Here is a 17,745-nt window from a genome sequence, read left to right on the forward strand (position 1 = left end):
TAAAAATTTCTTCATTGGAGTTGTTCTAAGTATCCATAACATATCTAGTAGAAATAATCAAGTAAATCTTAGATATTTTCCGTAAAATTTAGAACTCCACAATTATATACATATATATAATATTATATACATATATACATTTATGTATTTTAGAACTCCAAAACTAAAATCTCCGTCGGAGATGCTCTTAACCCCATGTCTTAAGATCAGTTTTTTTCTTGATCAAAAAAAAAATTCAGTTACAACGCCGACTATACCTCCGACTATCCAGAACCCCAACCTCCATCCGCTCACAATCCGATGCAACACAGATGCTGCTTGGAAAGGGGAAGAGGCAGGTATGGCCTGGATCTTCATTGACAACGAAGGAGTGGAGCTGCATCTAGGCTCTCAATACAGAGATCGGATTTCGTCGGTTTGCATGGCGGAAGTTTTGGCCATCAGAAGTGCTCTGCTTCACGCAATCGATCTCAAAATCAACCATATCTGGCTACTGTCAGACTCGCAAGTGCTCATCAGAGCAATTTCATCGGGAAAGCATTCGGTTGAACTCTACGGCGTTCTCTCAAACATTTTTTCGATCACCTCTTCCTCTTTTTCTTCTGTTACGTTTTCTTTCATCAAAAGGGATTTCAATGGGCCAGTGGACTTACATGCCAAGACTTACTTGCATTTTGGCCCAAGCCCATGTAACCCCTAAACTATTATGAAATGAAAATTTTAAGGTTGCCCAAAAAAAAATCAGTTATTCTACCTTGTTAGGTGTACAGTGTGAATGCTTGTTGTTCATCACACAACAAAAAATATATTATCCACTCGAATGGAAGTCGGAATGATTTTGAAGATTACTAAAATATATTATATGATAATACAAAATTAATAGATGCATGCATGTTAGATTATACTTGTTTAGCAAAAAGTTAGATTATATGTCATCTATTCTACAAAATGCGCGAGGTCACGTTGTTTACAATTTCCCTGATTCTACGTGATTTAGCTTTAAAAAAAAACTATAACTCTTGAATAGATGATAGGATCGTCTTATAAATTCATACACAAACACAAGCAGTTCAGAATATATAATCACGAGAAAACTATATGATAACATAACATTAGTTTTTTAGCAAAAAAAAAAAAATAGCAAACAAAAAAAAACATAACATTAGTTTTTTATGGTTTCAAAAAAAAAACATAACATTAGTTTTTTAAAGCAAAGAAAAACATAACATTATATTTCTTCAAAAGAAAAAACATAACATTATTTTTCCACAAGAAAAAAACACAGCAACATAGGGTCTTTCCTTTGTCTGATGGATGATCAAATGACCAAACAGCGAAAATGACCAGCAACATAGTTTAAATGTGGATGATCAAATGATATGATTATTAATAGCCTAAAACTTCATCTTTATCTTCACTTTAAAGTTCGTCGATGCCAACATAATCAAGTACACACTTCACGACTAACTCTATTCATAGAAATAGCTTAACAGTGTGAAAAAAATCTATAAATCATATCAGTTGATCCTGCCAATTAAAAAACCAACAGCAGATTGACAAAAACAAAAAAAAAAACAATAGCAGTCAAAAACTTAATTGGTGCTGCCCAGGATCGAACTGGAGACCTTTTGCGTGTAAGGCAAACGTGATAACCACTACACCACAGCACCTGATGTCTTTTCTAACTCAGTTACTACTATAAATACAGTTTCAAGAATCTCGAATAACACTTAGGGACTTGAAGCGAGGAGACAGCAAGACACAACAGATGTTGAACTGCTCGTCGGCGTTCCAAAGAGTAGCAGCCTCCTTAATAATGTTCATGGCTCCCAAGCTAAAACCTCAGCGACTACTCCATCAAAGTATTGTCGAGAGTGGTGGTGGTGAGCAAGTGGTTAAGAAAGCTAGGACGATGACTACCCAATCCTCAATGAGAGATGCTTTCTCTGCATACGCTGATTATCTCAACAACTTCGTGAGTTCTCTCTTCTCTTCCCTTTAGACAAAAAAAGCTCGATTCTTTCTGGGTTTTTTTGTTCCCCTTTAAGAAAAGGTCGAACCTTTGCGTCTAGGGATTGATTCATATAAGTTGAGATGAATGAGATAGAAGACTAAAGGAGTGACCTTTCGATATGGAAACTTCAGTTCTTCTGCAGAGAGTGGGGGTTGAGTTATATAGGTAGAGAGATGTGTTAGATAGAAGACTAAAGGAGTGACCTTTCAATATTGAAACTTTTGATTCTTCTCCTGCTGAGAGTAGGGTTGAGTGATATAGGTAGAGATGGATGAGTTTGGAGACTAAAGGAACGATCTTTCAATATGGAATCTCTCACAATGTTCTCTCTATTTTGTAGAATGAGAAACGAGAGAGAGTGGTGAAGGCAAGTCGTGACATCACTATGAACAGTAAAAAAGTCATCTTTCAGGTTCACAGGTAAAAACAAACATTAAACTCTTATTGCGCTCTGTTTTTGTTTTGGGCTTTTGATGTTTTTTTTTTGATGGGGGCAGGCTCAGTAAAGACAACAAAGAGGAGGTTCTGGAGAAAGCAGGGAAAGATTTAGAAGCAGTGAGGGAACAACACTTTGCCCGGCTGATGAAAGAGCTTCAAGGCACTGATTTTTGGAAGCTCCGCCGAGCTTATTCCCCAGGGGTCTGTCTGTGAGAGAGTATCATTCATCCTATATAAACCATTTTTGGGTGGAACTGATACATGTTTTTTGTGTTTTAACTTACAGGTGCAGGAGTATGTTGAAGCTGCAACGTTTTACAAGTTCTGTGTGTCAGGAACACTCTCTACTCTCGATGAGATTAACGCCACGCTTTTACCTCTTAGTGACCCTTCTTTAGAGCCGCTGCAGATCAACATCCTTGACTATATTCTCGGGGTATTGTAGAGACTCTCTTTGATTTATGTTTTAACTACTGTTTTAAAAAGGTTCTCAGTTTATGTTTTGCTTTACTTGTGCCAAGCTTGCGGATTTGACTGGAGAGCTAATGAGGATGGCGATTGGTCGGATATCAGATGGTGAAGTCGAGTTCGCGCAGAGGATTTGTCAGTTTGTCAGACAGATTCATAGGGAGCTGTTGCTGGTCGTGCCGCAGATGGATGACAGTTACGACATGAAGTCAAAGATGGAAGTGATGCTTCAAAGTGTGATCAAAATAGAGAATGGTACGTGTTATCTTAAGCAGCTATAGTTTCTGGCTTTATGTCGTTATATTGTAATTCTTTTTGTTTGTTTGTTTGTTTGTTTGTTTGTTTGTTTATTAGCTTGCTTTAGCGTTCACGTGAGAGGATCAGAGTATATTCCGCTGCTTGGAGATGATGCACCAACGTCATTCCTATTGGGAGGTGCTGATGTTGAATGATTTAAGAAGTGAGTTCGGACACAACTCTAGGATCTTGTTAAGGTTGGTATGTTTTTTGGCAGTTATTGTGAGAAAACGAGGATCACTTTAGTATGGATGCTATGTTGCAAGACTTTCAACATTTTAAGTATGAATGGTATTTGTTCTTGTTCTGTTTGTTCTTGTAGAGAAACGAATTTATCAAGTGGCTCTATGTAGAGTTATGTGGTTTATAGCATTTTTGTTATACCCACCAAAACCTCTTAGAAGGTGTTCTATATGGCCAGAAGCATTTTTCAGGACTGAGGTTCTGATATCATCCTCGTAGGCAAGTCTTTAATCAGGTACAACTTGGTGTGAGATGAGTTCTTAAAATTCCCTTTTATTGAGAGTGTGAGATGAGAGGATCTTGTTTTGGATGAGATCATCAAGTGTAGTTTTGACTCTTTTACTAGCAGAGGAGATAGATAAGACCACTGAGCAGCAGAAAGAAACTAATTGGTTCTGCTTTTTAGATTCTTAGCAATATATAATCTGCCTAAATTAAACTTGTTTTTTTTTGGACTACCCATTTTACTAATTCAAGTTTTGGTCAATATTGAGATTGTTCAGAGGAACAACTCTAGTTACTCTATGAGTCTATGACCCTATCTAACTTAGAAAATAATACATCTTATACTTTAGCCTTAACTAAGGAGTTAGCACGAACATTACGAATCTTAGGAACATGAACTATTATAATCAACTGAAAAACAATCCTGCAAAGATTGAAAAGAAACTGGTTCCAGGAGAAAGCCTACCAGTCTATCGGATTCTTAATCATATCCACCATTGAGAATAAACTTTTATTTTTTTTGTCACACTCCACCATTGAGAATAAACTAATTAGTTCATTCAGTATGATCTGGTTTGTTTCATATGGACCGGGTCAATTAAATAAAACAAATAGGGTTCTTGTGAAGGACCAAGCTGACCTGACAATATGTTGATTCCTGTCTTGATTCAGTCTGGTTTTGAGTTAATTTTGGATTAATATATAAACGATACAAATCTCATCATATTATATTGCATTATATAATACTTTTTTTTGTCAGCATTGTAATACTATCTAAAATGTTATGGCGCATCGTAGTTGACTTTCTGACACGAGACGTGAGTGTGTCCTGTCTTTTTCCCTCTTTAAATATTACTTATACGTGCTCTGCAAGTAAGAACGTGCTGACCACTCCATCAAAAATAATTATCTATATACCTAAAAGATAGATCCAATTATAGTATTGGCTGTTTACTTGTAGTGCAAACTTCTCATTCAACACAACACCCTTATTATAAAAGCACACAAGCATCACCCTTCTAGCTTAAGAAAAAAAAAACATCTCATTGTTCCTAACATTTTTCTTTACTCTTAGCAATGTCGTCACCATCATCTGTTGACTACTTGAGAGATGAAAAATTGACACAAGAAACAAGAGATCTGATTTCTTCTCTTCCAAGCGAGAAAGGTTGGCTAGTCAGCAAAATATATCAGTTCCAAGGATGTTGGCACACGGAAGCTCTGTTACAAGGAATCTTGACGTGCCAAAAACACTTCGAGGCCAAAGATTCCGACATTATCCTCGTCAACAATCCTAAATCAGGTACCACTTGGTTAAAATCTCTCGTCTTTGCTCTCATTAACCGACACAAGTTCCCAGTCTCTTCTGGCAAGCATCCTCTTCTAGTTACCAATCCGCACCTTCTTGTTCCCTTCTTGGAAGGAGTTTACTACGAATCTCCAGATTTCGATTTCTCGGTCTTGCCGTTTCCAAGACTCATGAACACGCACATGTCGCATCTTTCGCTCCCGGAGTCGGTTAAGAACTCGTCTTGTAAGATTGTGTATTGTTGCAGGAACCCTAAGGACATGTTTGTGTCCTTGTGGCATTTTGGGAAGAAGCTTGCTCCTCAAGAAACCGCTGATTATCCTATTGAAAAAGCTGTTGAAGCGTTTTGCCAAGGTAAGTTTATTGGTGGACCCTTTTGGGATCATGTGTTGGAGTATTGGTATGCGAGCCTCGAGAATCCGAACAAGGTATTGTTTGTTACGTACGAGGAGCTCAAGAAGCAGACTGAAGTTGAGGTTAAGCGGATAGCTGAGTTCATTGGATGTGGTTTTACTGAAGAGGAAGAAGTGAGAGAGATTGTGAAGTTGTGTAGTTTTGAGAGTTTGAGTAAACTGGAAGTTAATAGACAAGGGAAACTGCCAAATGGAATAGAGACTAATGCTTTCTTTAGAAAGGGAGAGGTTGGAGGATGGAGTGATACTTTGAGTGAGTCACTGGCAGAGGTAATAGATAGAACCACTGAAGATAAGTTTGGAGGTTCTGGTCTGAGATTTTCTTGTTGAATCAATCTTTGAAACTTATTGTGCTTTTGTTTTTGCTTTAATATCGATTTCAAGCTTGTGAGTTTTCTTGTTTCTGATTTTTTTGTGTGTTTTGAGATGTTATTCTAGTTCGTTGTTTAATTTTTGTTTAACGCTGGTTGATTCTGATATTACAATTTTCTGTGTTTAATAATTTGATCTTTGGTATGAATAAATTGATTCAGGTTTCTTTCTATTTTCAAAACTGTGAATCAATATTCGACTTTTTGTCTTTGGAGTTGGCTTTGGACCCTGATTTTTCTTCTAGGTGTGTGTGAAACTAATCTTTGTTAAAACCAATAATAGGCATATAAAGCATTACTCCTTTGTTCGAAACTAGGAGCACAATAACACCGATGCTTACGTTTAAATCACTAGCTTTATACTATGTTCGGTGGTATACTCTTTTCAATATATGAAACAGAAATGTGATTTTAAAATGTAAACGCCAAAACTATGAGATATTAGACTAAGTTCTACACTGGAGAATTAAGTATAAAGTATCTAGTATATAAAAAGAAATCCGACTATAATTAGTACGAAACCTTTTGAAAAGAAACCTAAAACTAAATCTATGTGGCTTTGCCTCTAAAATTCAAAATGGACAATATCATACTAATTGAATAATAAAAAGTTGGATATGGAGTATCACAATCCTAACAATTGGTATAAGATTTGTAAGAAAACCAAAATATCATTCGAATAAGAATAAGACTCTTCAAGTCAGAAAAGAATGTATACGGCAGAAATGTCAGAAAATCATGGAACTTGTGATACGAGACTTTTTGAAAAAGAACCCAAAAATAAATCCATATAGATTTTGCCTCCAAAATTTAAATGTATAATATTATATTAATCGGATAATAAAGAGTTGGATATGAACTCACTAAATTCCAACAAAAGTTATTTAACTTTACAATTTTTTGTGGAAAAATATTTAATATGTTTATCCGCCTATTTTTTTCTTGTTGACTAAGTGTTTTATTTCATATTTTTTTGTTGATAAAAACACTTTAATTCTTAATTTTTATAACCAACGTGTTTTAGTTTCAACATTAACGTCATACTTTTCAATTGATTTCTTAAATAGTATTATAATCTTTTTAGTATATGACAAAAAGTAGACTTGTGCATTCTTATTGATTTCTGTGTATTCAAAATAATGTTGTGATTATGTGTCAGTATTTGTTAAAACTTGCATGCACAGCTACCCGTCAGTGTACATGTTCTAAGCACATGTTGTCCATGCACATAACCCACTTGTCTGATCGATCTGTCCAAAGCAATATAACAAAACAAAAACAAAAAGTGTGGTTCAAAAGGAACCCATGACTTCTAACATAACTCATTTGTCTGATCGAGCTTTCCAGAGAAACAAAAATCATCCCGACTTTTCAAAAAGTACATTAAGTATTTGTAATTAACTAATTTCATCTTATCACATTTAAATTTTATGTTTATTTACTAAAACTTTGCAATTTATGTTTTCACATTGTTATTTAGTTAATTTATATCCTAATTTATTCATTTTATGAAAATATTAGTTCGATGAAAAATTTGTGTGTTTAAAAATAAAAAGTAAAAAATAAATATTTTTATTTTCGTTTACAGTTTGTTGTAACTTATAGTACTTATTTGGTTATAATAATAATTAAATATAAATAAAATAATACTAAATGTTAGTAACGTGAAATTGAAAAATGAAAAATACAAAATAGTATGATATGTTTATAGTAGTTAAAAAATAAAATAATTAATAATAATTAAAGTAACTATATTTAGATGAAAAGCAATAAAATACATTACTATAAATTTGGTGTAATAGAGTTTCAAAAATTTGAATGCAATCTCACTATCAATAAGATTTTGATGACAAAAGAAGAAAGAAGTTAAGGAAACCCTTTTAGGAAAAGATATACTGGAGAATGGCGAGAGAGTAAGACACTTTGGCTCTTTCACTGTGTGATGAAATTTCAAGAATTTTCTAGATCCCTCTTTTTCAATGCAACATCCAAACATATCCAGTACTTGTTTCTTGTCCACAAGTTAGTAATCTCTTCTTTTTCTTTAGATATGATTCTCCTTAACTCAATTCAAGTAAATGATGTGGCTATCTTTCTTGGACCAAAAGATATATCCCAACTATATAAACACACACAACCTCAATGAGATAGAGCTTAAGGAAGAAAACATCTCATAGTTTCTAACAGTTTCTGAATTTATCTATACTCTTGACAATGGCATCATCATCTGTTCCTGTTTACTTGAGAGATGAGAATCTGACACAAGAAACAAGAGATCTGCTTTCTTCTCTTCCAAGCGAGAAAGGTTGGTTAGTCAGTGAAATGTATCAATACGAAGGAAGTTGGCACACACAAGCTGTGTTACAAGGAGTCGTGAACTGCCAGAAACACTTTGAAGCCAATGATTCCGATATCATCCTCGCCACCCTTCCTAAATCAGGTACCACTTGGTTAGAGGCTCTTCTCTTTGCTCTCATTCACCGAAAAAAGTTTCCTGTTTCTTCTGGTAATCATCCTCTTCTAGCTACCAATCCGCACCTCCTTGTGCCCTACATGGAAGGAGACTACTGCGTATCTCCAGACGTCGATTTCTCCAAGTTGCCTTCTCCAAGACTCATGCAAACGCACTTATCGTATCATTCTCTGCCGGTTTCAATCAAGAGCTCGTCTTGTAAGATTGTATACTGTTGTAGAAACCCTAAGGACGTGTTTGTTTCCTTGTGGCATTTTGGGAAGAAACTTGCTCCTCAAGAAACCGCTGATTATCCAATGGAAAAAGCTCTTGAAGCGTTTTGTCAAGGCAAGTTTATTGGTGGACCCTTTTGGGATCATGTGTTGGAGTACTGGTACGAAAGCCGTAAGAATCCGAACAAGGTCTTGTTTGTTACATACGAGGAGCTCAAGAAGCAGACAGGAGATATGGTCAAGAGAATGGCAGAGTTCTTGGGATGTGGTTTTACTGCAGAGGAAGAAGTGAGTGAGATTGTGAAGTTGTGTAGTTTTGAGAGTTTGAGTAAACTAGAAGTTAATAAACAAGGGAAATTGCCAAATGGAATAGAGACTAGTGCTTTCTTTAGAAAGGGAGAGACTGGAGGATGGAGAGATACTTTGAGTGAGTCCTTGGCAGATATAATCGATAGAACCACTGAAGAGAAGTTTGGAGGTTCTGGTCTCAAATTTTCATTTTGAATCAATCTTTAAGACTTGTTGTTTTTGTTTCTGTTTTTGCTTTAAAGATGTTTCTTCAGTCATGTGACTGTTGTTGTTGTTTTCTTCTCTCTTTTTTTCTGCGACCGTGTTGTTGTTTTTTATTTTTTTAATAAAGGGCTTGACTGTGTTGTTGTTGTTGTTTTCTCTTTTATTTTTTTAATAAAGGGTTTCAAATTACAATACACAACTCTCAAATCTTGTTTCTTTGATTTCTCTACTATATATTTGTATGATCAGACTCACTGAGTTCTATTAAACCCCAAAAGAATCAAGAGTAAAGAAGATAAGATGGGTCTCATAACTATAGTCGTCCTCTGTATTCTTGCTCTAATAGGCATCAGCTCTGTCTCCGTCGGTTTTACAATAGCAACAGTCACAACTACAGTCGTTGCTGCCGGAGCCGTCACCAAAAGATACATTTTCAGATTTCAACTCGGCCGTGAAGAACGATATATGGCAATTGGTAAATAATCTCTAAATGTTATATCATTTGTTGAAGTAATAGTAATAGTAATACTTCAAAATTCTATCCTGTGAGGAAATCACATTAATAAAAAGATTCAATGTTGAAGAACAATAATATGGTTTTTAAAAAAATATATATATGTGTGACTTGATGCTCTGGTTATATTTCTTGTTTTCTTATTATGCAATTCACTATTTATATTTTGAGGCTTTCCACACAGGAAAAAACATCAGCAAATATGATGTCTTAACATGAGAAAATAAAAGATCTTAAAACGAATACAGATCATCAATCATATCCATAAAACATGTATTTTTTTTTAAAGATTTCTTCTGATTTTGAAAGAAAAAGTTTCGGTATCAATGAGGAATGATGTAGTAATCAATCATTAGGCTAAGAGCCAGAAGTCTTTGTGACGTTTCGTGGTGATTAAGTAACCTCCATTGTTACTCTTCTTCCTGACGGCAATAGCCATGCAATCCGAGTTATGAATACAGTACTCAACAACTCCACCTCCCATTCCTGCCTTCGTGCGCCACTTCCATATCACACGCCACTTCAAAGTTCTTTTTCTTTGCCCTAAAACCAACACTCCTGCTCCTTGTTTCTTTGATTCCTCCACTATTGTCTTCCCTTTCTCCTCTGCCGTCTCAACCACTACTATCTCCGTCTTCACCTGAAAATATAAACGAGAAAGAAACCTTAATCTCACAAAATGCTTTTGAATACTGATATGTCTTTTTTTTTTTTTTTTGAATACTGATATGTCATCAGAGAGTTAGAGCTTACGTTAGGTTTCTTGAGTTGACAAAGGTTTTTCAATGGATGGACTTGTTCATGAGCTCTTGAGTTTCTCTCCCTTTGTGTCTCGTCTACACCTATGACCATGATAAAACTTTAAGTGAATTTGAGAGACATGCAATGTATAGATGTCAACCTTTTTTGCTGTAATATAGATGTCAACTTTACAAGCCTGATCAATACTTATTTTGAAACCGGGAATAAATTGACATAAACTAAACATACATTAGGCCCAAATTAAGTCCAACAATAAATCTGAGACCCAATAAACCTAAACAAAACCCAAAAGAATCATTCCTCACACGATAAATATAGTTTCCAGATTTGGCTCTAATTGTTCTGTAATTTAAAGATTCTAGTAGTAAATGCAACTATGAATATGTGTAAAACCTATGTGAATGTAAATAAACATACCTTGTCCTATGGGTGTTTTCGTGACATGAAGGAGAGTGATATTGTCTTCAACTTGAACACAATGTGTTAATGCCCACTGAAGAGCATTCTTTGATTGTGAAGTTGTGTCCACAACAACCATCACTTTCCTCCCACTCTCCGCCTGAGCTCCTCCTGCTTCAACATACTTATTACCTTCCTCTGTTCTCTGATTCTTCCTATGTTTAGAATCGCTCTTTCTAGATCCAGAAGCACTTCCATCTTCTGATGATTTGCTCGACGATGATCCTCCTTTGAAGGATGTCCTAATTTTATTCACCCAATACCCTGCTGGTTTCCCCATTTCAAAATCCTTTCTATTTTTCTTTCTTTTTCTGTTATGTTCTTTGAGTTTTTGGTTGTGTTTTAAATACCGAGTTGCTTGTTTGGTTTTGGTTGGAGCCATTTCTTGAACGTGCTTGCCATGAAAATAATTAACAACCCCCTTTGGACTTGTTCTCATAAATTTATATTTATATAAATACAATTATTTGGTCGTTTTAATAATCCTCCACATCACAATCTTGATACTAATGCAGGGCACTACTTGCTTCAGAATCCAAATCTCTTGGCACGTAAATTCATTAAAAGAATCATGTTCTGTAATCCAGATAGTTTTGTCATAATCCGACATAATTTCTATGATGCTTCCAAAATAAATAAAATAAAAAGAAGCTTCGCACAACTTTTTTTTTTTGAACTGAGCTTTGCACAACTTTTGTTTGTAAAAAAACTCAAAATATTGTTATATTCAAAAAGGTAATAATCTGAGAGTATGACATTCAGCTCTTGAATCTATAAAATAGTTTGTAATCAAGAACTATGTTTCCCTTGCAATAATTAAATTACACAAGCAATGATATTTGATATATAAAACACACATGTATACACATATATATGTATTATTGCTTCAGACCATCCTTCCAGGGAAGAAACCATTAATAACATTCTGGGATGTTGTTGCAGAGTCGGTAGCATTTGTCACGCCATGATTGTAATGACTGTTTGATATAGGGAAATACAAACTGTAGGATAAATGATATAGGGAAATACAAACTGTAGGATAAACCTCGCTGATCAGAAGAAAATCAAGGTCTTAACTATTTTTTCTATAATGAATACCTCATCTGCCATGCTACATTGCCTTGTAAAGGCTTGAAGAAACCTGCTTCTTGAGTTGGAACGTTTGTTTGATAAGAGCTCATGCCTTGTTGTTGCTGCTGTTGTTTTTGGGAATGTTCTGCAGAAGAAGAAGCTCCCCATAGCGATTGAGTAAGCATTGCATCGCTTTCCTCCAACTAAAATAGAAAGAGAGAGAGAACAATGTTATAAGATCTCAAATGAATTATTTTATAGCAATCTTATCAAAGAGTTTTAGATTCCGGAATCTAAAAAGGGGTTGTTATTAAGACACTCTCTGTAGCATTTACTAGCTAGTATGAACGAAGGCGTAGACAAAAACAACATGCATGAGATAAGAGTATTTCTAACCCAACTCTATTTTTTTACTTTAAAATTGAGTAAAAGTGAAAATAGAGTAACAAATACTCAAACCAACTCATATCTTATTCTATTTTGAAGTTTACTCCATAAATGTAATAATCTATTTTTTTTTTCATGACTCTATTTTGAAAATAGGGTTGGATCATTTTTACTCCATATTCACTTGGTTTTACGATGCTCTAATACAAGTGCAACGAGAGTATGTGTCCTTTCTTTTTCGACCGATTATTTTATATGTAGTAAAATAGGTCTGGTCTACACGGGTGGTTTGTTTATTATATAGTTGTCAATTTGGGGTTTAGGTCATGTCTGGCCATGGATTTGGAGCTTATAGAACATGTTTATTGAGGGTTTTTAGAATGAGGTTCTTATATTCTGCTAAGAATCTCACTTTAAAAATCTCCAAATAAACATGCTTTTAAAGCCCAAAAGCTATATGGGGTATTATTGACTTGTCAAACTTGAAGTAAATGGCCAACGAGGCCGTTTCGGGGACGCTAACAACCCTTCCCTCACAGTCTTCGATAAACCCTAGATTTCTAGTCTACCTCTCTTCAATCATTCATCTGTCTTCAATTGTTAATTCCCTTCCCGGTGATCAGAACCCTGATCTTGTTTCTCAAGGTTGGCTCTACTGTGTGAGGAGAGGGCAGGGCAGAACGCATAAGCTTCCACACTTTGATTGGACAGGGTTCGTATTCCTGTCAAGATAGGATATGACTGAGGGATACAAATCAAAAACCATTTCTTGACTGGTTGATTAGATATTATATAGATTTCTTCTTCTTAGGCCACTAAAGCAATATCTCATATCTCCCAAGCGTATTGTGCCTGCTGAGATTGAAAAACCTGACTGGGCTATTGATGTAAGTCCCTATCACCTGAATTTGTTTTTTTTTTCTCTTGCACTAGTACTTTATTACTTACCAAAGTTGATTTGGCCCTCAACTTGATTTTAGTAATGGAACAATCATTTAGCTAAGAGCATCTCCAATGTAAAACTCCATATTTTACTCTGAATTTGAGGAAAAGTGAATATGAAAAATGTTTCAATACTACTCTATTTTTCACTCTATAATAGAGTAATGAACAAAAAAAAAATAGATTACTCCATTTATGGAGTAAATTTTATTATGGAGTGGGATATAGAGTTGGATTAGAATATTTCTTATTTCATATTCATTTTTACTCTATTTTAAAGGAAAAAATTGGAATTTGGTTGGAAATGCTCTAAGAATTGGCTTAATTAGTGTCAACGTACATGAGCTGTTAATGTTATGTAACAGTTCGATTGACTTGCAATGACTTAGATCGTTTTCAACTATTCCATGTTATATTCTGCTCCGAAATTGAACCAAATAGCGATCTACAGCATGTTGTTGAGGTTGGTGTTCCTTTAATACATTAGGTCATGTTCATTAAGTTTTCTTGAATCTGAATCTATGATTTAAACTTTGTTTCTCTTTGTTTGGCTTCATTTGATACTCATTTTTTTGTCACGTACAACTAACAAGGTTTTAATACTTGTAAAGTTAGTGTTATTTTCTTACTTTGCTTTAATGCCAGTTGTCTTAATTTCAATATTGTATTATCCACTTACTATATGCCTTTGATTTGATCTATTCTCATATGTTTTTAGAGAATAGCTTAATCATGTGTGTTGATCAAAAAAGAAAAAAAAAAAAGCTTAATCATGTGTGATCTTTGTTAACTGTTTATTCATAATAACACTTGATATGTGGTTATGTTTGTTTATCTGCGAGTTATTGAACTGCTTGCCGTTGGAAAATAAAAATATGTGATTTTCTCGTGTATTAATGATGGGCTATTGGGCTGATCTACCAAACGAAAAGCCCGGTGAATCAGATTGTCACGAACCGGGTTTTAAGAATTGAACCGGTTATAGAAACTAATCGGTGACTAAATTTTATTACCGATATGTCTGTCGTCGTCGTGGTTTCAGTGTTTAACACCCCGGTCGGCTTCTGCGTTTCAGTCGTCTTCCAACTTTGAGCATCTTCCCCAGACTTTCATCCTGCTGCTCTCATGCATTCTTCGAATCTCGGTTCTTCCAGCAAACCTGCCTTCTCTTCCTTCTCTCAATCCAGCACAAGGTACTACTAAGTCTACGTTTTTATACATTAAAAGGGCTCAAGGTTTGATTTTGATTCGATTATGATGTTTTGATTGGGTGCAGCGGCGGTAGAGGAAGAGGAAACGAGAGAGATAATAATGATCGACGGAGACCTCAGGGTCGTGGCGGCGGCGGTAGAGGAGGAGGCAAAGATAAAATCGATGCGCTTGGAAGACTCTTGTAAAGTGATTTCGCATTAAAGTATTGATTTTTAGGTTAAAATTGAACTCTCTTTATTTTATTTTTTGGATTTGATCATCAGGACGAGAATCTTGCGACATATGGCTACTGAGCTGAGACTAAATATGAGAGGTGATGGTTTTGTTAAAGTTGAAGACTTGCTTTACTTGAATCTCAAAACTTCTGCAAACACTCCCTTGAACTCTCACACTGTTGATGAGATTAGAGAGGTCTGTCTGTCTGTTTCCACCTAATCTTTTTCGTTTTAGCTTTTGTGTATCATGTCATGTCTTTACTGGTGGTTGTTAAAGCATGCATGCAGGCAGTGAGAAGAGACAATAAGCAACGTTTTAGCCTCGTTGAAGAGGGTGGAGAGCTCTCTATTCGGGCTAACCAAGGCCACTCTCTCACGGTATTGATTTTGGAAGCTTTCTCTTTTGATATTGTTAGAATGCTACTACTAATTAGCTTCTGCTCTATGTCTTTTATGTGTAGACGGTTGAATCTGAAAAGTTACTTAAACCAATATTGTCAGCGGAAGAAGCTCCAGGTAAAAAAGCGTACTATGACATTGTACTTCTCACTTGTGTTCTGTATTGGATTGTTTCTCATGTTCATTTGATTTGTTGTAATGGCAAGTATGTGTGCATGGAACTTATAGGAAGAATTTGGAATCCATCTTAGCATCTGGGTTAAAGCGAATGAATAGACTCCATGTTCACTTTTCTTCTGGCTTGCCAACAGATGGTGAAGTGATAAGTGGTAGGATACTACTACTTTTGATCTTGTTCTTGTTGTTCCTGAATAATTGCATCTGCACACACTTATTTGATTTTTTTGGCAAGGCATGAGAAGAGATGTTAATGTGTTGATCTTTCTCGACATCAAGAAAGCTCTTGAAGGTTTTAGTACTACAACTCTTTATTTTCTTTTGTATCATCAACACTACTACTGTCTTTCTAACACTTTAGTTTCACTCTTGATATGTGTCTATAGATGGGATTGCGTTCTACATTTCAGACAACAAGGTAATTTTGACTGAAGGTATTGATGGTGTAGTGCCTGTTGAGTACTTCCAAAAGATCGAGTCTTGGCCTGGTCGGCAACCAATTCCTTTCTGATTTGTTATTAGGGACGACAGCAGTGACTTATGAGATATACAATTATTTCCACCTTAGTCATGTTTCTGCAAATGTTTTTTTTTAATAAATTAATCTACTGTTATTTTTTCGTGTGTCGTCGGTATTTGTTAAATAAATTAATCACATCAATATTTGATCGTGGATGGTGATCAGTGTAACCAATGTTTGTAGAAACTTTGCAACTAATGAATATTTTGATTGCAATCTTTATATGTTTTCAAGATATATGTTTACTCTTGGTGCCATAAACTTATTCGTTTCTGATAAACCAACATGCTACGTGTTACCAAAACCTTTTTAAAAAGAGACTTGGATTATTTTAAAGCGGCGGTGGCAATGGGATCTGCTGTCATGTTCAAAGGAAGAATGAGTTTTCAAGTTGATGTTTTCTTCGTTGGTTTTTCTGTTATGGATTTGGTATTAAATGATTTGTCTTTGTTTCCAAGAAGTTAATTACAGTGGGTGTTTTGGTCTTTGTCACTTTTCTCTTCAGGCTATTCGCTGAAGCGTCCCTCGTGTAGTGTCAAGAGTAAGTAGGCCATGATTGGGATCTACCGGACAACACATTTGGAGCTGCATATGCAAAAGATTCGTGGGATCTAGAAACTTCTCTCCCTGTGATCGTCCACCCCTAAAGATTCATGGGACCTCAGAGACTTAAAGCTCCTCAAAATCACAGATGATGTACTACTGGTCAGTGTAATTGTTAACAAGAGAACTTGCAAGTCTTTTTCTTGATTCAAACTAATTGGAACACTTTGATCAGAGAATATTACAAGAGAAACGATCGAGAGATAGATTGACAAGAAACCGACTTCTTATCATTAAAGGACTCTCACAACAAACAGTTTAGTAGTGTGCGAATGCAACAAGGAGAGAATGGATACGCATTTGCATTACACATAATGTTTTTTCTTTTGTCCGATACTTTACTTGCCACCAGTGAAGAGATAATCCAAGGATGATCCACCTCCAGGAGCTGCATGGACTTTAGTCGAAGGACGGTCCTGCAAAGAGAACCATTTCAGTGTTATTCTAGAGAATAGTAACATTCACTGTTTATTGAGTAAATGGAGACAGAAACAAAAAAAACATTACAGTGATGAAGTTTCCGGTGTTCTGTCCTTCAGCTCGGGCGTAGTTGTTAACGGGAGTTTTGATACCAGCAGGAATCTGCTTGTTGAGCTCTGCAGGCTCCACGCTGGTAGTAGCGGTGGTGAGTGCGGTGGCAGTCACAGGTGCAGGTGCTTGTGCAGGTGCAGCAGTGGCGTTGCTTGGCTCAGTAGAAGGAGCTGGAGCGGGCTTAGGAGGAGGAGCATCACCACCACTACCACCAAAGAGATAATTGAGTGAGCTCTGACCTCCACCACAGCTGTTTCCACGACCCATAATAGATACACACTTCTGAAACCCAAAATCCAGTCACTGAACACATAAGAGATTGATAAATCCGGCAGAATCTCACAAAACTGTGAATGTGATAGTGAATTCAATAGCTTCAATGCATGATGGTTTGTTCATATTCACAATCAGAGACTAGACCATACTATGTTTCCTCCTCTCTCCTAGACGATATAATCCAAAATCAGAGGATGCTAAATTCAAAATCCACAGCTCAAAACGACGACAAAAAGAGGCAAAAAAACAATTCATGATTCACGAAAAATCTTGACGAGAATATGACATAGCGCTTTCAATCAGTGGAAGAAGACTTATAATCAGATCTAAAATCAGTGAAACCGAATCAACATTCTCTCGGAATCCAAAATCTCCAACACAGAGCGTAATCGACGGAGGAATCTACGAGATCTAGACTCGATTAAACGAACTGAGAGTTTGAGATACTAACCTTCCGGCGAAAATCGCGATCAGATCTAGAAGAAGAAGAAGCAAACGGACGGAGAGAGTACCGAGTCACAAGCGAACCAGTCCATCTATATAAAGCTCAAACCGGTTTTGTTACTCTCAGTTCCCGGTTCAATCAATCGCTTCTTCGGTTAACCATCATTTTCAACTGTTGATACATGAAAATGGACAGTTTTACATCAAAATATCTTAATTCAAAAACCGCTTAATCATCAATCAATACCAAGTTTAAT

At 35.8% G+C, this 17,745-nt stretch overlaps 6 protein-coding genes and 1 non-coding gene across 9 annotated transcripts; 4 read left to right on the forward strand and 3 right to left on the reverse strand.

Moving 5' to 3' along the window:
- Positions 1-1,597: 1,597 nt before the first annotated feature.
- On the reverse strand, positions 1,598-1,670 carry TRNAV-UAC (transfer RNA valine (anticodon UAC)). Its single transcript has one exon. It is a non-coding gene; the product is annotated as a tRNA-Val (tRNA).
- A 74-nt stretch (positions 1,671-1,744) lies between these two features.
- LOC108824018 (uncharacterized) lies at positions 1,745-3,526 on the forward strand. Of its 2 annotated transcripts, XM_056995494.1 has the most exons (7): positions 1,745-1,975; positions 2,355-2,434; positions 2,512-2,653; positions 2,739-2,888; positions 2,974-3,175; positions 3,275-3,355; positions 3,435-3,526. In XM_056995494.1, exons 1-7 carry the CDS (start codon positions 1,769-1,771, stop codon positions 3,461-3,463), a joined length of 891 nt encoding a protein of 296 aa, XP_056851474.1. In that variant the 5' UTR covers positions 1,745-1,768; the 3' UTR covers positions 3,464-3,526. The 2 variants fall into 2 exon arrangements, with proteins under 2 accessions (XP_056851474.1, XP_018452850.1); XM_018597348.2 differs by having other exon boundaries at positions 3,275-3,526.
- A 27-nt stretch (positions 3,527-3,553) lies between these two features.
- Positions 3,554-5,927, forward strand: LOC108826424 (cytosolic sulfotransferase 12-like). The gene is made up of 2 exons (XM_018599812.2): positions 3,554-3,695; positions 4,761-5,927. The coding sequence occupies exon 2, from the start codon at positions 4,763-4,765 to the stop codon at positions 5,735-5,737; it is 975 nt and encodes a 324-aa protein (XP_018455314.1). The 5' UTR covers positions 3,554-3,695; positions 4,761-4,762; the 3' UTR covers positions 5,738-5,927.
- A 1,685-nt stretch (positions 5,928-7,612) lies between these two features.
- LOC108826317 (cytosolic sulfotransferase 12) lies at positions 7,613-9,175 on the forward strand. The gene has a single exon (XM_018599697.2). It carries the CDS (start codon positions 7,993-7,995, stop codon positions 8,965-8,967), a length of 975 nt encoding a protein of 324 aa, XP_018455199.1. The 5' UTR covers positions 7,613-7,992; the 3' UTR covers positions 8,968-9,175.
- Positions 9,176-9,636: 461 nt separating this feature from the next.
- On the reverse strand, positions 9,637-11,007 carry LOC108826956 (universal stress protein PHOS32-like). The gene is made up of 3 exons (XM_018600300.2): positions 10,670-11,007; positions 10,244-10,332; positions 9,637-10,130 (listed from the first exon to the last, which is right to left on the reverse strand). Exons 1-3 carry the CDS (start codon positions 10,989-10,991, stop codon positions 9,843-9,845), a joined length of 699 nt encoding a protein of 232 aa, XP_018455802.1. The 5' UTR covers positions 10,992-11,007; the 3' UTR covers positions 9,637-9,842.
- Positions 11,008-14,117: 3,110 nt separating this feature from the next.
- LOC108825721 (uncharacterized) lies at positions 14,118-15,852 on the forward strand. Its single transcript, XM_018599068.2, has 8 exons — positions 14,118-14,304; positions 14,388-14,504; positions 14,587-14,734; positions 14,827-14,916; positions 15,000-15,054; positions 15,144-15,266; positions 15,350-15,406; positions 15,501-15,852. Exons 1-8 carry the CDS (start codon positions 14,237-14,239, stop codon positions 15,623-15,625), a joined length of 783 nt encoding a protein of 260 aa, XP_018454570.1. The 5' UTR covers positions 14,118-14,236; the 3' UTR covers positions 15,626-15,852.
- A 593-nt stretch (positions 15,853-16,445) lies between these two features.
- On the reverse strand, positions 16,446-17,649 carry LOC108824115 (protein SPIRAL1). 2 transcript variants are annotated; one of them, XM_018597477.2, is made up of 3 exons: positions 17,496-17,649; positions 16,745-17,050; positions 16,446-16,653 (listed from the first exon to the last, which is right to left on the reverse strand). In XM_018597477.2, the coding sequence occupies exons 2-3, from the start codon at positions 17,033-17,035 to the stop codon at positions 16,576-16,578; spliced, it is 369 nt and encodes a 122-aa protein (XP_018452979.2). In that variant the 5' UTR covers positions 17,036-17,050; positions 17,496-17,649; the 3' UTR covers positions 16,446-16,575. The 2 variants fall into 2 exon arrangements, with proteins under 2 accessions (XP_018452979.2, XP_018452980.2); XM_018597478.2 differs by having other exon boundaries at positions 16,745-17,071; positions 17,496-17,600.
- Positions 17,650-17,745: the final 96 nt, after the last annotated feature.

Source organism: Raphanus sativus, chromosome 9, assembly GCF_000801105.2.
Source record: "Raphanus sativus cultivar WK10039 chromosome 9, ASM80110v3, whole genome shotgun sequence".
Classification (NCBI taxonomy): domain Eukaryota; kingdom Viridiplantae; phylum Streptophyta; class Magnoliopsida; order Brassicales; family Brassicaceae; genus Raphanus; species Raphanus sativus.